The 18,404-nt window shown below is 35.6% G+C and overlaps 1 protein-coding gene across 3 annotated transcripts in view; it reads left to right on the top strand.

Annotated features, from left to right (window-relative positions):
- ARHGEF9 (Cdc42 guanine nucleotide exchange factor 9) overlaps window positions 1-18,404 on the top strand; it is a 288,918-nt gene that overhangs the window by 254,137 nt on the left and 16,377 nt on the right. For all 3 annotated transcript variants that reach the window (XM_087813329.1, XM_016216961.2, XM_087813330.1), the window contains 2 exons: window positions 76-319; window positions 8,220-8,288. In XM_087813329.1, the coding sequence (XP_087669455.1) occupies window positions 76-319; window positions 8,220-8,288 (313 nt within the window). The remainder of the gene's footprint in view (window positions 1-75; window positions 320-8,219; window positions 8,289-18,404) is intronic.

Below are 18,404 nucleotides of genomic sequence, written 5' to 3'. Positions count from 1 at the left end.
CCCTATGTGCCAACTCTCCTGGTACCCACTCTATATATACTTTTAATGAAAAGCCTTCTGTTCCTTCCCACCTAGGACCTTATTCGGAGAGACATCCTATACTACAAAGGCCGCATTGACATGGATAAATATGAGGTACTCGACATTGAAGATGGCAGAGATGATGACTTTAATGTCAGTATGAAGAATGCCTTTAAGCTTCACAACAAGGAGACTGAGGAGGTGCATCTATTCTTTGCCAAGAAGCTGGAGGAGAAGATACGCTGGCTTAGGGCTTTCCGAGAAGAGAGGAAAATGGTACAGGAAGATGAAAAAATTGGTAAGTGACTTCAAAAGAGATATTAGAATATAGTTGTGAAAAACATAGAGGTTTCGAAATAGTTTTCATTTTTCTAGAGGCAGAAGGAAGATTTATAATGCAAAGTGACTTAATCCACTTTGTCGGTGACCTATTATTAGGTGCATTTTGTTAGATACCAGTAGTTTCCATTAGTTAGGGTTAAGTGAGTTATAGGTCAGCTTCCTCTACAGCCTCATTACTAGATAAAACTATTACATGGAAAGCAAAGCTCTGACTCAACTCTCTAACGCATATGAACATTTATCAGAAAATTAACATAAAAGTAATCATATAGCCTATTCTGTAATCTCAATGCAGTCTCCGTTCTATTCTTAGATACGTGACAGAATCTTCTGTGAAAGGTTAGTCAAGGCAGATTTGATAATATTATAGTGACAGGATTCAGCTAACTTTCTAGTCAGAATCTGGTGACAGAATCTTCTGATGTGGGTCAAGACATAGCACCTGTTTTCAACTTTAAGCTTTTGGCTTCCTTTGGAAGGGCACAGGTTACAGGATTCTTATACCCAGTTTTTGTGAGGGGTAAGGTGCCTGTAAGACGTTTGCGGTCACTGCACATTTGTATAACATTCACTTTCCCGGTGAAAGTTCATTTTTTAAAAATATTTTTATTGATTTTTAGAGAGAGAGGAAAGGAGAGGGAAAGAGAGAGAAACATTGATGTGAAATAGAAACATCTATTGGCTGCCTCCTTCACACCTCCTACTGGGGATCAATCATGAAACCTGGGCATGTCCCCTGACCGGGAATCAAACCAGTGACCTTTGGCGCATGGGATGATGCTCAATCAACTTAGCCACACTGGCCAGGGCTGAAAGTTCATTTTTAACATGTGTTAGGCTAATTAGGCCTAGTGCATTAAGGTGACTGGAGTGCTGGTAGTAGCTACATGTGTAGCAAAGATTTCTGAGTGTATATAATATTGTTAACAAATCACCTCTTGATTGTACATTCCTGATTAGAGCACTTCAAATATTAACTAAATGATCCTAGAGTATAGATTAAAATTAATGTATAAGTATATATCACACTGTGTATGAAAATATTTTAAAGTGAATTATAGAATAGGATCTAAAATCATAACCACTTGCATTATTTACATTCACACTAAACCATACTCTTGCATGAAAGAGCTTGTTCCCCTTTTCCACAGATGATATAGCTGGGAGAGGTATTATTCCATGCTGCTTCCCAAATGAGATTTAGGCTCCACTGGCTATAGTTGTGTGGTTTACAAAGTACTACCAGGCCTATTGCCCATGGTCCTGCATTTATGGCATAAAAATATAAAAATCCAGGCTTTGCAATTCCCTAAAAATGATATAGTTTCTGTTTTTGTGCCACTCCAAATGGGAGTAGAATTGTACCTTAAAACACTTGTACACTCAAGTTTGTAGAAACTCCTCTAGAAAAAAGAGCATACCACTGAGTCCTGGTGTAATTGGATTCTCCTGTCTTTCAGTGTCGGGGATTGAAATGGTCCAAAGGCAAGGAAGTGTTATCAGAAAGACACTGCTTACTCTCATCCTAGTCTTCTCATGTCCTGGGTAAAATGCATATTGATAATTCACTTGGAGTCCCATTGGTGTCATATTGCTTTTAGCATATAGACACTGCTTTGGGACATGATGTGGAGTGGTACAGAAATGCTACTGGCTTCTTCTCCCAGTGGCAGGCAGCAGCAGCCTTCAACATTGCCTAGGTAGTTAGAGCTATTGAAGGAATTTTCTTACTATGCTTTCTGAAGCCCCTAGATCAACTTGAAGATCCCCTCCATTCCCTCTGGTTCAAACACGATGTCTCACACACAGTGTCCTAATGACTTATAACTGAGAATCTGCTTCTAATAAAAAAGCTTCCAGAAGTTCATTCCTGGTAGGGCTATATTTGTTTTTAAAAAGTAAAGTTTTTCTGGAATTTAAGGAACAAAATAAATTGACGAACAAGATAGGACCACAGACATGGAAGCATAAAACAGACTGACAGATCTCAGAGGGAAGATAGGAAGGAGATTGGGAAGAGATTAACCTAAGAACTTATAAGCATATATTCAAAGCCCATGAATACAGACAATAGACAGGAAGGCCTGGGGTGGGGTAGGATACGGGTGGAGGGGGCAAAGGGGGACAAATGGGGGACATCTGTAATACTCTCAACAATAAAATAATTTTTTTAAAATGTAAGTTTTTTTTCCTGACTATAACAGTAAATTACTTTCATTGTAGACCAGAAAAGAAAAAAAAGATAAAGCTAAAAATCACACATGAACATACAGAGCTAACTTTTATAAACATTTTAATATATTTTCCCATTTTTCTATGATAAATTAAAAAAAAACTACCATGGCTGAATATTTTTTTCTATCTCCTCCCACCTCCTGCCTCCCCAGATGGATAGATATAATTATATATCATTATTTTTCACTTAAAATTATATTATTGTCATTTCCCTAAATCATTTAATATTTTAATCATTATTATGGCTATCATATGGGTTTACCATAAACTCTATGTTTATTATTTTTACTTTTTTTAATATGTTTTTTTTTAATTGATTTTCTTTAGAGAGAGAGGAATGGAGAGGGATAGAGAGATAGGAACATCGATGAGAGAATATAGATTGGCTGCCTCCTGCATGGCCCCTACTGGGGATGGAGCCCATAACCTAGGCATGTGCTCTGACCAAGAACTGAACCAATGACCTCTTGGTTCATGGGTCAATGCTCAACCACTGAGCCATACCAACTGGGTTTTACTTTTTAATTATAAATATATACATAGTCATAATAACCATTTAAACACTTATAGATATATAGTAAAGAAAGTTTAGAGTTATTTTCCTTCTCTGCCACTCCTATGCTGTGTGAGATAATCAGAGTTAATTTGATGTACCTCTTTCCATATTTATCCAATGCTAATATAAACATATACACACATCAGACTTTTAAATTTTTATTTACAGAAACTATGCATATTACTCTTCAACTTGCTTTTTTAAAAATTTAATTCATCATAAGTAACTCTCCAGGTGAAGAATATAAAATCTTACTATAACTCTTTATATCAGTCAAGGTTCTACCAGAGAAGCATAACCAGTAGGAGATTATTAAGAGTTTTGTTGTTGTTTTTTAAATAAGGAATTAGCTTATGTGATTGTGAATCCTGGCTGAGCAACTCCAAAATTGTAGGGCAGGCAGTCAGGAATGACAGATCATGGGCAGGCTCAAACTCATGGGCACAGGCCAAAGCTGTTTTCTACAGACAGGAAGATCATGAGAAAGATGGAACTCCAAGCACATGGAATGTAGTTGTGAGTCAGAATTTCTTATCTCTCAGAGCGGGGAGACCTCAGCCCTGCTTTCAGCCCAGCTTTTTTTGTGTGGTAAAAACAGTTACCATGAACTCTATATTCTTAACAAATTTTAAGTGCATAATACAGTAACATAAGCTGTATGATCAATGTTGTATAGCAAATCTCTAAAACTTATTTATATGTTGTATAAATGGAACTTTATACCTATTCAACAGCAACTTCACATTTTCCCCTCCAGTCAGCCTCTGGGAATCACCATTTTATTCTGTGTGTCTATGAGTTTGACCTCATATTTAGTTTATATACCTCATATAAAAAATCATGCCACATTAGTTCTTCTTTGGCTGCCATATTTCACTTAGCATAAAGTCCTCCAGATTTATCCATGTTGTCACATATGGAAGAATTTCCTTTTTAGGGCTGAGTAGTATTCCACTATATGTATATACCATATTTTTTATCTATTCATCTATTAATGGACATTTAATTTGTTTCTATATCTTGGCTGTTGGGAATAATGTTGTAATCAATATGAGAGTACAAATATCTCTTCAAGATCTTGATTGTAATTATTTTAGATATATATCCAGATGTGGGATTGTTAATCATATGGTAGTTTTATTTTTTAATTTTTGAAGAACCTCCATCCTGTTTTCCATAGTGACTGAACCATTTTAATTCCGAACAGTGTACTATGGTTCTAGTTTCCCCACATCCTTGCCAATACTTACCTTTTGTTTCTTTGATAATAACTATCCAAACAAGAGTGAGGTGATATATTCTTGTGGTTTAGACTTGCATTTCCCTGATGATTAGAAATGTTGAGAATGTTTTTGTATACTTGTTGGCCATTTGTGTGTCTTCTTTGAAGACATGTTTATATAAGTCCTTTGCCCATTTTTAAAATCTAGGATTTTTAAATTATTTTTTAATTAATTTATTTTTTTTGCAATTCAGTGTTTCACATAGAAGTTCCTTATATGTAAAAATTAACCCATTATCAGATATATGGTTTGCAAATGTATTTTCTTCCTTTCCATAGGTTGCCTATTCATCCTGTTGTTTCCTTTGCTATGCAGAAGTATTTTAGTTTGATGTAGTTCTACTTTTCTGCTTTACTTTGTTGCCTATGTTTTTGGTATCATTTTCAAGAAATCATGGCCAAGACCAATGTCAAGAAGCTTTTTCCCTGTGTTTTCTTCTAGGACATTTACAGTTTTAAGTTATACAATGAAGTCTTCAGTCCACTTCAGTCTTTCATGTATGGTGTAAGATAGGAGGTCAGTTTCATTCTTTTGCATTTGGATATCCAGTTTTTCCAGCACCATTTTTTTGAGAAAACTATCCTTTTTCCATTTTGTATTGCTGGCTCCTTTGTCAGGGATATATTGACTGTATATGTATGAGTTTACTTCTCAGCTCTCTATCCTATTCTTTTGGTCTACATGTCTGTCTTTATGCCAGTAACATAATGTTTAATTACTGTAGGTTTGAATATATTTTGAATTAAGAAGTGTGATGCCTCCAAATTATGTCCCTGATGAATATAAGGAAAAAATTCTCAGTAAAACACTAGCAAACAGAATTCAGCAGCACAAAAAGATCATACACCATAACCAAGTGGGGTTTATCCCTGGGATGAAAGGATGGTTCAACATATGCAAATCAATTAAAGTGATACACCGCATTACCAAAATGAAGGATGAAAATTACATGATAATCTCTATAGATGCAGAAAAAGCATTTGAGAAAATTTATTACCTCATTTTTTTTTTTATTGATTTCAGAGAGAGGAAGGGAGAGGGAAACAGAGGTATTCATCAATGATGAGAGGGAGTCATTGATCGGCTGCCTACTGCACACCCCCTATTGGGGATCGAGCCTGTAACCGGCGCATGTGCCCTGATGGGGCATCGAACTGTGATATCCTGGTTCATGAGTCAACACTCAACCACAGCCATGTCAGCCAGGCAAGAAAACTCATCACTCTTTCATGATCAAAAACTCTTAGCAAACTACGTATAGAAGGAATTTACCTCAGCATAATAAAATCTATGTATGAAAGGCCCATAGATAACATCATACTCAAAGGAGAAAACTGAAAGCCTTTCCTAAAATTAGGAAAAAGACAAGGATGCCCACTTTTACCACTTCTATTCAACATAGTAGTGGGAGTTTTAGCAAGAGTAATTAGGCAAGAAAACAAATAAAGGGCATACAAATCAGGAAGGAAGAAGTAAAATTATTTCTCTTTGCAGATGATATAACTTTATATACAGAAAACCCTAAAAACTCCACCAAAAGCTTTTACAAATAATATATGAAGTTAGTAAAGTTGTAGGATATAAAATCAACATACAAAATTCAGTTGTGTTTTATACACACAACAAACTATCTGAAAAGAAAGTTAGTAAACAATCTGCTTACAATCACATAAAAAGGAATACAAAAGTTAGGAATAAACTTAACCAAGGAGGTGAAAGACTTCTACACTGAAAACTACAAAATATTGCTGAAAGAAATTAAAGAAGACAAACATAAATAGAAAGACCTTCTGTGTTCATGTATTGGAAGACTTCAAATTGTTAAAATGTCCATTTTCCTCAAAGCAATCTACAGATTCATGCAAACCTATTAAAACTCCAATGACTTTTTAAATTTTTCCATTACAGTTTAAGTTCAGTATTATTTCATATTAGTTTCAGGTGTACAGCATAGTGGTCAGACATTTATATAACTTACAAAGTGATCCCCCTGATATTTCAAGTACCCATTTATCATTTTACAGTTATTACAGTATTATTGACTATATTCCCTGTGCTGTACTTTACATCCCCATGACTATTTTGTGACTACCAATTTGTACTTCTTAATCCCTTCAACTTCTTCACCTAGCCCCCAAAATCCCCTTCCCTCTGGCAACCATCAGTCTGTTCTCTGTATCTATGAGTGTGTTTCTATTTTGTTTGTTTGTTTATTTTGCTCTTTAGATTTCACATATAAGTGAAATCACATGATATTTGTCTTTCTCTGTCTGATTTATTTTACTTAGCATAATAACCTCTAGGTCCAATGATACTTTTTATAGAAATAGAAAAAACAATCCTATCATTCATGTAAAACCCCCCAAAAAACCATAATAGCTAAAGGTATCTAAGAGAGAACAGAGCTGAAGGTATCACATTTCTTGACTCAAAATATATTCCAAAGCTACAGTAATTAAAATAGTATGGTACTGTCCTGTCTGAAGTGGCTCAGCTGGTTGAGCATTGTCCCATGCACTAAAAGGTTGCTGGTTCCATTATCGGTCAGAGCACATGCCTGGGTTGTGGGCTCAATCCCCTTTGAGAGGCATGCAGGATGCAGCTAATTGATCTTCTGCTCTCACATCAATGTTCTCTTTCTCCCTCTCCCTTCCTCTCTCTCTAAAAATCATTAAAAATAGTTTTAAAAAACAGTATGGTACTACTATAAAGACAGACGTATAAGCCAAACAAATAGAATAGAGATCCCAGAAATAAACTTACACATGTAAGACAACATGTCTTCAGCAAGGGTACCAAGAATACAAAGTTAGGAAAGGATGATTTCTTTAAAAAATGGTGCTGGGAAGACTTGATATCAACGTGCAAAAGAATGAAATCAGACTCATAGGGTAAAAGCTTCTTGAATTTGGTCTTGGCAATGATTTTTTGAATATGGTACCAAAAACATAAGCAACAAAGCAAAAATAGACAAGTGGGACTACATAAAACTAAAATACTTCTGTACAGTAAAGGAAATCATCAACAGAGCAAAAAGACAACCTGTGAAATGAGAGAAAATGTTTCAGACCATGTATCTGATAAGAGGTTATTTTCCAAAATATGTAAGGCCCTCCTATAACTCAAAGCAAAATAGCTCAATTAAAAAATAGTGAAAGGACTTGCACAGACATTTCTGTTATTTCATTAATTGCTTTTTGCCATTTGATTTTTTTCCGTCTTCTGAAACTTTTCTTATCTCTATATACAGTTCCTATTGTAATCTCTTATCTTTTGACACATTCTTTACTTTGCTTTGTATTTTTGCTTTGGGTTGTGAAGTATTTTTTCCACTTTATACCATGTTTTATTCAACCATTTTCCATTTAACAGCCTCATAACTCATTCTTTTTTTCCCTTCTTTATACTATGAAATGCATCTTTGTAGCTAAACCTTTGTCCAAGTTTATAACTACTTTCCATTTTCACTTTTCAAGACTTTTGAGGCCCTGGCCAGGGAGCTCAGTTGGTTAGAGCATCGTCCTGATGTGCCAAGGTTGCTGGTTTGATCCCCAGTCAGGGTACATACAAGAGTCAACCAATGAATGCCTAAATAAGTAGAACAACAAATCAATGTTTCTTTCTCTCTTCCTTCCTCTCTCTCCAAAATCAATAAATAAAATTTTAAAAGAAAGACTTTTGATATATCTTGCCAAAATTATTCTTCCAGGAATATACTATTTTATACATTTAAGAAAGGTTTATGTTTCCTTTAACAAAATCATGTGTTTTTATGTTTCTAGGCTTTGAAATCTCCGAAAATCAGAAGAGGCAGGCTGCAATGACTGTGAGAAAAGTCTCTAAACAAAAAGGTAAAACTACCTTTTACCAACACTCCCCAGACTCCACCCCCCCACCCCACCACTCACTCTCTTTGTGATACTGGAAAGCCACAGGCTATGTGCTTGCATATTCCTTGGCTTATTTCCATGCTAAAGTTCACTTGGGGGTGGTGAAGAGTTTCAGGTTCCCAAGTGTCTCTCTTTGAATGTGGCAAATGATCTTAAAGTTTTAAATCTGAGTAATGAATAGTGTAAGGTAGTTATGTCCAAAGATAGCTCATTGGGTAAAGGAAAAAAAGAAAGCTTGTTTTTATTTTTATTTTTACTTAAATAAATGAGAGAGAGGAAGAAACAAAACTTTACTAACAATTTAGAGAGTGGTGGGCAATAGAAAATGTGTAGGATTTATTAATAACTATAAATATATTAGGGAAATGTGAACTTTCTTTCATTGGTTTGGAGACATTTGGCAAACCAAGAATCCCAAATCAGAATGAAGAACTTCAAACTGAATTAAGAAGATTCATTCATTCTGTCTCTTTCTCTGAACCATAAACTAAAGTACTTACAAAAGAAAAATATCTTGAAAATCAATTTGAATATGAAATGAAGCTCTATTTTCTTGTTTTATGAACTAGACAAAATTAAAATGCTTAGTTGAACAAAGGGAAGGAACTACCGTCTGTTTATTTCAATCCCAGTCATTTTACATAAGTTCTTTCATTTCATCTTTATGGCACTCCTGTAAAGGTAGGCATTGTTAACCTCATTTTCTAGATTAGTAAACTGAGGCAAAGTGACTCTGAACCGAAGTCAGCTTGACTATAAGTCCCGTTCTCTCTCTTCTCCACCTAAGGGGTCTGCTGATTTTCCATTTTGAGAAAAAACAGCTCACTTTTTTTTGTTTCACCTCAATTACCAACAAATATTTCTATTACTGATAGCCACTGTTATTGTCCCCAGGGGTGAGCAATCTTAGTGAGACCTGTTTCCCCAGGCCTTTCCTTCTGCTTTCTCAGTGGGCTCTTGTTCAGAATGAATCACCATACAAAATTATCAGATTTAAGTTACCTGAAATTCCAATAGTCACATAAAGCACCCTAATTACTCCTAATGACACTGTTTTATCATTGAGGAAGCTGAGCACCTGTGAATATCTGATTTCCAAGTAAGCAGTGTACCTAGCTGGAGCCCCTCTAGTTAGACATGACCATTCTTTTAACTGCTTATTGCTGCTTGCCCTTGGGAGGCCCTCCTTGGCTCTTTCCCTCATCATGCAAATGTGATTTTCTTTAGATATGTAATTAAAGGCAACCACTCCTAACCTCTTGGGCGTAAAAAGTGAGGGATAATGTTAGAAAGCAATCCGGAGTTACTGTCAGTAAAGGTATGATCTGTATAATAGGAGAACACTGTGAGGGAATATTCCCCTTCTTTAGACAGAGATATGAGCAGAAAAGAGCCCCAGGCAGGTGGAGAGTCCTCAGGTTACAAAGAAGCTACTGTCCTGGTGGCCTGCCTCTGTCTCTTGGAGGCTCTCACTTCCTGAGCTTCTCTCACTCTGATTTCCTTCACTGTCCTCACCACACTGACCTTTGTGATGGGATGGTACTCCTTTACCACAGCCCAGGTTCCCTAAAGCTTATTTGAGACTGGCTGGTCTTTTGACTGAGAATCCTTAAAGCTTTGGAAAACACAAATAAAGGAACCAGAAAACAGTCCTGCTCAGTCATACCAAGCCTTTGTGTCAGTTTCCTTCCCTGTCCTCTCTAGTCTCAACCTATACCTTTCAGTTCCTCTCTTGTCTCCCAGTATCTAAACACTGGTTCACCTCAACAGCTTTTCACCTTTAATAGCAATCTTAAAGACTTCAAAGGAACTCATCTAGTTTAAAATGACCCAGAATTCCTACAAATCTCTTCCCTTATTTCTATTTCTAGTCTTCAAGACTCTCTTAGTCCAGGACTGTGGTGACTGATATATTTTGAGACTCCAAGGTACTATACATGTGGAAGTAGTTGTCAAACTTAGTAATTTAATAGTTATATCATATACATGGGAAGAGCAGGAAGGGAGTTCTTTTAGATACCAGTGAAATCTAGCTTCCTTAACTATTCCAGTGACCCCTTCTGGAAAGTGATGGGGAAGAACTGTTCAGCTTTCTCTAATGCAATGTAATTGGATAGGTAATTATTCTAGTGTCCCTTAGCAACCCCATCTGTAATGCCATGGGACCTTATAAACTCAGTCTACTGCTCTGGAGGACAGAGCCTAGCTCCAAGGAAGACCATTTCATTTTACATTTGTCTTTCATACTGCCTTGATCTTAAAAATTAATATAATATATAACTTCTTGAGAGATCTATGCCACTTCCTGATCCATCAAACTATTTCAGTCTGTCATAGAATTCCCTACAGCCATGAGCATAGCCCTGATCTCCAGAGGTTTTGGGACAAGTTAAAAATCAGATGAGTACATTAGAATAAAATAATCTTGAAAAAGAATAAAGTTGGAGTAATCAGCCTACCCTGATTTTAACACTAATTATATAGCTATAGTAACCAAGACAGTGTGGTATTGGCAGAGGGACAGACATATTAGCTCAGCAGAACAAAATAGAGAACACAGAAATAGACCTACACAAATTCACACAACTGATTTTTGACAGAAGTGCTAAAGCAATCGCTGGAGGAAGGATAGCCTTTTCAATGAATGGTGCTGAAACAATTGGACTTCCATAAGGCAAATATTAAAAAAAGAACCTCAAACTAAACTTGCACCCTATAAAATTAACTTGAAATGGATAATGGGCTCAAATTTTTTGTTGTTGTTCAAAATATTACAAATGTCCCTTTTTCTCCCCATTGGCCCCTTTCACCCCACCCGAGCCCCCTCCTCAGCCCCTCTCCCCAGCATTCTCTGTGTCCTTGGGTTGTGCATATAAATTCTTAGGTTAATCTCCCCCCCCTCCTCAAATTTAAAACTAAAAAATTTTAGAATTAAAAGGAGAAAATCTTTAGGATCTAGTGCTGGGCAGATAAGTTCTTAGACTTGACAACAAAATCTTGAACCACAAAATGAAAAATTGATAAAATAGACATCAAAATAGAAAAATTTGCTCTGTGACAGACCATGTGAAGAGGATGAAAAGACAAGCTACAGGCTAGGAAAAAATATCTGCAAACCACATATCTGATGAAACATTAGTATCTAAAATATATAAAGAACTCTCAAAACTCAACAGTAAAAACTACCTATTCCAGTTAGAAAACAGACAATAGATAAACATATTTCTCTGAAGAGGATATATGAATAGTAGTTAAACATATGAAAACATGTTCAATATCATTAATTACTGGAGAAATTAAAACCACAATGAGATATTACTACATGCCTATTAGAAAGGCTGAAACAGAAGATAGTAACAACACCAAATGCTGGCAAGAATATGGGAAAATTGAGTCATTTATACCTTGCTGGTGAGAATGTATAATGGTACAGCCACTCTGGAAAATAGTTTAGTACTTTCTTATGACATGAAACATACAATTACCATATGGCGCAGCAGTTACACTCTTGGACATTTATTCCAGAGAAATGAAGACTTATTTCCACATAAAAACTTCTAATCAAATGTTCATAGCAGCTTTGTTCATAATGGCCAAAACTGTAAACAACCCAGATGCCCTTCATTGGGTGAAAATTAAGCAAACTGTGGTACATTCATACCATGTAATAATCATCAGTAAAAAGGAGCCAGATATAAGTACATGCAATAACTTGGGTGAATCTCAAAGGAATTACGCTGAGTGAGAAAAGCTAATTGCTAAGGGTTGCATGTTGTGTGACTCCATTTATATAATGTTTTAATATAATTTATAAATAGAGAATAGATTAATGGTTGCCAGGGGATTACAAGAGGGTGGAGACAGGAGAGAAGTGAGTGTGGTAACAAAAGAGTAGCAAGAGTGATCCTTGTGACAATAGAAATGTTCTCTTAACTGTGTTCTGTAACAATCGCAATATGTTGGCTATATTATTGTACTGTAGTTTTGCAAAGTGTTATCATCAGAGAAACTGAATAAAGGGTACAAAGCACACCTTTGTATTTTCTCTACAACTACATGTGAATTTACAAGGATCTCAAAATAAAAAGTTTAATTAAAAATTTCAAATGAACACTACTAAAACTTCCTCCCAAATATTTCCATATTGTTTGTTGGAATCCAGTATCCTCATATTTTTGACACCACCTTTGAAAACTGATTGTTAAAAGGTGTCATCAAAATGGCAGAACAGTTTGCTTCTGTCCTCCCTGTAAAGAACACTGATTTTGACAATGACCTACAGATGAGAGTGATTTTTTCAAGTCTAGGAGTCCAGCAGAGAAGTTCCAGATCACTGCTGGAGAAAAATAAAATCATTATTGGATGCATAGAAGAAGCCAGTCAATACATACTGAAGGAGGTGACTACTACTTCTTCCTTTAAAAAAACACACAAAACATTTAGAGAGAAAGGAAGGAAGAGGGAGTGGGGGAGAGAAACATTGATATGAGAGTGAAACATTGATTGACTGCCTCCTGTATACTCCCTACTGGGATCAAACCCACTACCCGGGCATGTGCCCTTAGCAGGAATTGACCCAGCAATCTTTTGGTGCATGGGACAATGCTCAACCAACTGGGCCACACTGACCAGGGCGTGACTAATTCTTTAAATGTAAAGACAGCAATGCCAGACTGCTAGGAATGTGAAAATCAAGGAAATGTTACATCTCTAAAGAAACATAATATTTTCTAGAAAATGACCCCCAAAGATATGGAACCCCCCAAAACATAGAGACCTGTGATTTACCAAATAAACAATTCAAAATAATGGTTTTAAGGAAGCTCAGTGAACTACAAGAAAAAGCAGGGAGACAATTCAACACAATCAAGAGAACAATTCATGAACAAAACAATATATTTAGCAGAGAATAGAAATTTTAAAAAAGAACCAAACAGAAATTAGAGCTGAAGAATACAATGAATGAAATGAAAAATCCAATAGAGAGTATCAACAACAGTCTTGATCAAACAGAAGAAAGAATCTGTGAAGTCAAAGGCAGGTTATCTGATATTGTGCAATCATAGTAGACTACCCCCCCCAAAAAAAAAAAAATGAAAAAGAGTGAAGTAAGCCTATGCAAATGATGGGATAAGATTAAGAGAACCAACCGATAAAATATTGGAGTCCCAGAAGTATAAGAGAGGAGGGGAAAGAGGCAGAAAGCTTACTTAAAAAATAATGGCTGAGATCTTCCCTGTTCTGAGTAGGTTCATGAAGCTTATTGGTTTCCAAACAATTTTAACTCAAAATGATCTCCAAGACACATGTTCATCACCATTAAACTTGTCTTACAAGAAATGGTGAAACGAATTCTTCAAGCAGAAATGAAAGGACATCACTTAGTAACATGAAAACGTATGAATAATACACAAGTAAAAGTTAAGTGTATAGTCTAACTTATAATAATTTAATATGGTAGTATGCTTAAGCCTATTATAAATGATAAAAGACAAAAAGGATTAAAAATAACTATAGGTACAATTATTTGTTAATAGATAACATTAAAAAGATGTAAACTGTGATATCAAATACATAAACTTTGGGGTGAAGTATAGGGGTAGAATTTTTGTATGTGGTCAGACTTGATTTATCAGCTTAAAATAGACTGTTGTAACTATAAGATGTTTTATGATGGCCTCATTATAACCACTAAACAAGTACCTACAGTAGATACACAAAGGAAAAAGAGAAAAGCATACCACTATTGAAAATTATCAATTCATACAGGAAAGTAGCAAGAGAGGAATAAAGGAACTATAAGACAGCCAGAAAATAATTTAGATGGTAATAGTAATTGCTTACCTATCAATAATTACTTTAAATGTAAATGGGTAAAATTCTATCAACACAGAGTGGCTGAATGGATAAAAATATAAAACAAGACACAACTGTATACTGCCTACAAAAGAGTCACTTCACCTTTGAGAATACACATAGACTTAAAGTGAAATGATAGAAAAAGATATTCCATGCAAGTGTAAACCTAATATGTTAAATCCACCCACAAAAGAGCCAACAGCATTTAAAACTCAATTACAGCAGGAGAGTGCACATAACCCACAAGAAACATTCCTGGAGCACCAAACTCAGGTGATCTCAAAGATTGCACACAGAGCCCAACAAAACACCTACATCATAAAATCTTCATAACAAGTCATAGCAGATCTACCTGATACACAGAGACAAACACAAATAGGCAGACAAAATGGGGAGATAAAGAAATATGCTCCAAATAAAAGAACAAGAAAAATCTCCAGAAAAAAAAGTTAAATGAAATGGAAGCAATCAAGATACAGATGCAGAGTTTAAAGCAATGGTTGTAAGGATGCTCAAGGACCTTAGGGGAAGAAAGGAAGATCTCAATGAGTACATAAACAAGGAGACAGTAAGCATTAACAAGGACATAGACACTATGAAAAGAACTAGCCAGGAATGAAGAATACAATATTTAAATTGAAAAATACACTAGAAAGAATCAACAGCAGGTTAGATGAAGCAGAGGATCAAAACAGTGATTTCGAGAACAAGCAGTAAACAGTAAACACCTAAGCAGAGCAACAAAAAGATAATAGAATTTAAAAAATAAAGAAAGTGGAAAGGATCTCTTGGACAACTCAGTGTGACAACATCCACATCATTGGGACACCAGAAGGAGAAGGGGTTGAGAACCTGTTTGAAGAAAAAATGGCTGAAAACTTTCCTAACCTCGTGAAGGAAAATGTCACACAAGTTCAGTAAGCACAGAGAGGCCCAAACAATATGAACCCCAAAAGACCCACAATAAGACACATCATAATTAAAATGGCAAAGGTTAAAACAGAATTTTAAAGACAGAAAGAGACAGTTAGTTACCTACAAGGGAGCTCTCATAAGGCTGTAAGCTGATTTCTCAACAGAAATACTCCAGGCTGAAACAGATTGGCATGAAATACTCAAAATTATGAAATGGAAAGAACTACAAACAAGACTACTTTATCCAGCAAAGCTATGATTTAAAATTGAAGTGAAATAAAGAGCTTACCAGACAAAAAAAAAAAAGCTAAAGGAGTTCATTACCACAAAACCAGTATTGCAAGAAATGTTAAAGGGGCTGCTTTAAGAAGAAAATAAGAGAAAGAGAGGAACATAAGTATAAAGAGTAAAATGGCACCCCGGCTGGTGCCGCTCAGTTGGTTGGACATTGTCCCATTCACCCAAAGGTTGCTGGTTCAACCCCCAGTCAGGGAACAAGCCCAGGTTGTGGGCTTGCTTATCAATGGAGGGTGTGCAGGAGTCAGCCAATTGATATTCTGTCCTCACATTGACGTATCTCTCCATCTCCCTTCCTCTCTCTCTAAAAATGAACAAAAGCATTTAAAAATGAATAAAATGTCAAAAAATAAGTACCTATTAATAATAACCTCAAATTTAAATGAATTAAATGCTCTGATCAAAAGGCATAGGTTAGCTGAATGCTTAATAAAACATGATCCATACTATGATGTCTACAATAGACCCACCTCAGAACAAAAGATACATACAGACAGTGAAGGGATGGGAAAAAAATATTCCATGCAAACGGAAACAAAACAAGCTCATGTAGGATACTTATATTAGACAAAATAGACTTCAAAACAAAGGCTATACCAAAAAACCCCACAAGAACAAAGGTCAACTACATAATACTGAAGGGATTGATCCAACAAGAGGATATAACCCTTGCAAACATATGTGCCCCCTAAATAGGAACACCTAAATATACAAAGAAAACCTTGGTGGATATTAAAGGAGAAATTAACAGAAATGCAGTCATAGTAAAGGATTTTAACACCCACTGACATCAATGGATAGATCTTCCAGTCAAATAATTAACAAGGCAACAGTGACTTAAATGACATACTGGATCAGAAGGATTTCATTGATATTTACAGAACATTTTATCCCAAAGAAGGAGAATACATCTTCTCAAGTGCACATGAAACACTCTCAAAGGTAGACCATGTTTTAGGACAAAAAATAAATCTTAATAAATTCAAGGAGAGTGAAATCACATAAAGCATCTTCTCTGACCACAATGTTAGGAAACTAGAAATCAACTACAGTAAAAGACTGAAAAGTATTAAAAACATGGTGGATAAATAACATTTTAATAAACAATGAGTGGGTTAAGATGAAATCAAGGAAGAAATCAAAAGTAAACTGGAGACAAATGAAAATTAACACGCAACAACCAGAACCTATGGAACACAGTGAAAGCAGCCCTGAGAGGGACATTGATAGCATTACAGGCCTACCTCAAGAGGTAAGAAAAAGCTCAAATAAGCAACTTAACCCTACACCTAAATGAACTAAAAAATGAAAAACAAACAAAGCCTAGAGTAAGTATAAGGAAGGAAATAATAGAGTGGAAATAAATGACATAGAAACTAAAAAACAACAAACAAAAAACAATACAAACATCAATGAATCCAAGAGCTGGTTTTTTTGAAAAGATAAACAAGATTTACAAACCTTTAAGCAGACGCTTGAGGAAAAAAAGAGATCAGACCCAAATAAAATCAGAAATGAAAGAGAAAAAGTAACACTGACATCATAGAAATACGAAGGATTATAAGAAAATACTATGAATATGCTGACAAATTGGACAAGCTAGGCAAAATGGATAAATTCTTAGAAACATACAATCTTCCAAAACTGAAGGAGGAAGAATTAGAAAATCTGAATAGAACAGTTACAACTAATGAAATCAAGTCAGTAATCAGAAAATTCCCAGCAAACAAAAGTTGTGTACCGGATGACTTCACAGGCTAATTTTACCTAACATTCAAAGAAAAACTAACATCCTTCTCAAACTATTCCAAAGAAATTCAAAAGGAGGGAAGTCTTCCAAGCTCATTTTACAAGGCCAGGATTATCCTGTTTCCAAAACCCAATACAGACTCTACAAAGAAAGAAAATTATAGGCCAGTTTCCTTGATGAACATAGGTGATAAAATCCTCAACCAAATATTAGAAAACTGAATCTAGCAATATGTTGAAAGGATCATACACCATGATCATGTGAGATTTATTCTGGGGCTGCAAGGTTGGTACAATACTCACAAATCAATAAATGTGACACATTAAGTGAACAAAATGAAGGATTAAGATCACATAATCTTATCAATAGATGCAGAAAAAGAATTTCAGAAAATCCAACACCTACTTATGACAAAAACTCTCAGCAATGTGGGAATAGAGGGATCATACCTCAACATAATAGAGCCCATATATGACAAACAGACAGCCAACATCATACTCAATGGGCAAAAACCTAAATGCATTTCCCTTAAGATTAGGAACAATACAGGGATATTTGCTTTCACCACTGTTGCTTAACATACTACTGGAAGTCCTAGACACAGTGATCACACATGAAGAAGAAATAAAAGGCATCCAAATTGGGAAGGATGAAGTAAAACTCATTATTCACAGATGACATGGTATTATATAGAGAGAACCTTAAATACCTAATCTAAAAAATTCCACATTTAATTAATGCATTCAGAAAAGTAGGATACAAAATTAAGAAATCAGTGACATTTTTGTATGCCAATAATGACCTATCAGATCAAGAAACTAGGAAACAAATCCCATTTACTCTTGCAACAAGAAAAGATAGAGTGCCTAGGATTAAATTGTACCAAGGAGGTAAAAGACCTGTACTTGGAAAATGATAAGATACCGAAGAAAGGAAATGAACATAATACAAAAAAATGTAAGCATATAACATGTTCATGTAAGGGAAAAATTAACATAATTGAAATGTCCATACTACCCAATATGGTTTCAAGGAAATTTCTATTAAAATAGCAACGGCAGGAGAACCAACATGGCAGTGGGCAGGACCAGAGTGAGGATGAGAGTGTGCATGGTTGTGCGTGTGGGTGGGCTTCTGTGTGTCAGTGTGGGAAATTCAACTGGGCAGTTCAGGCACTCCTGGCAGAGGATCTGCTGGCTGCCACCACGTGCTCCTCTGCCAGGTGCTTCTCTCCATTTGAAATGAGAGAGTGCACC

This window comes from Miniopterus natalensis, chromosome X, assembly GCF_054644295.1.
Source record: "Miniopterus natalensis isolate mMinNat1 chromosome X, mMinNat1.hap1, whole genome shotgun sequence".
Taxonomy (NCBI): domain Eukaryota; kingdom Metazoa; phylum Chordata; class Mammalia; order Chiroptera; family Miniopteridae; genus Miniopterus; species Miniopterus natalensis.
The sequence above is the reverse complement of the archived record's forward strand: the minus strand, read 5'-3'. Positions and strand labels throughout refer to the sequence as shown.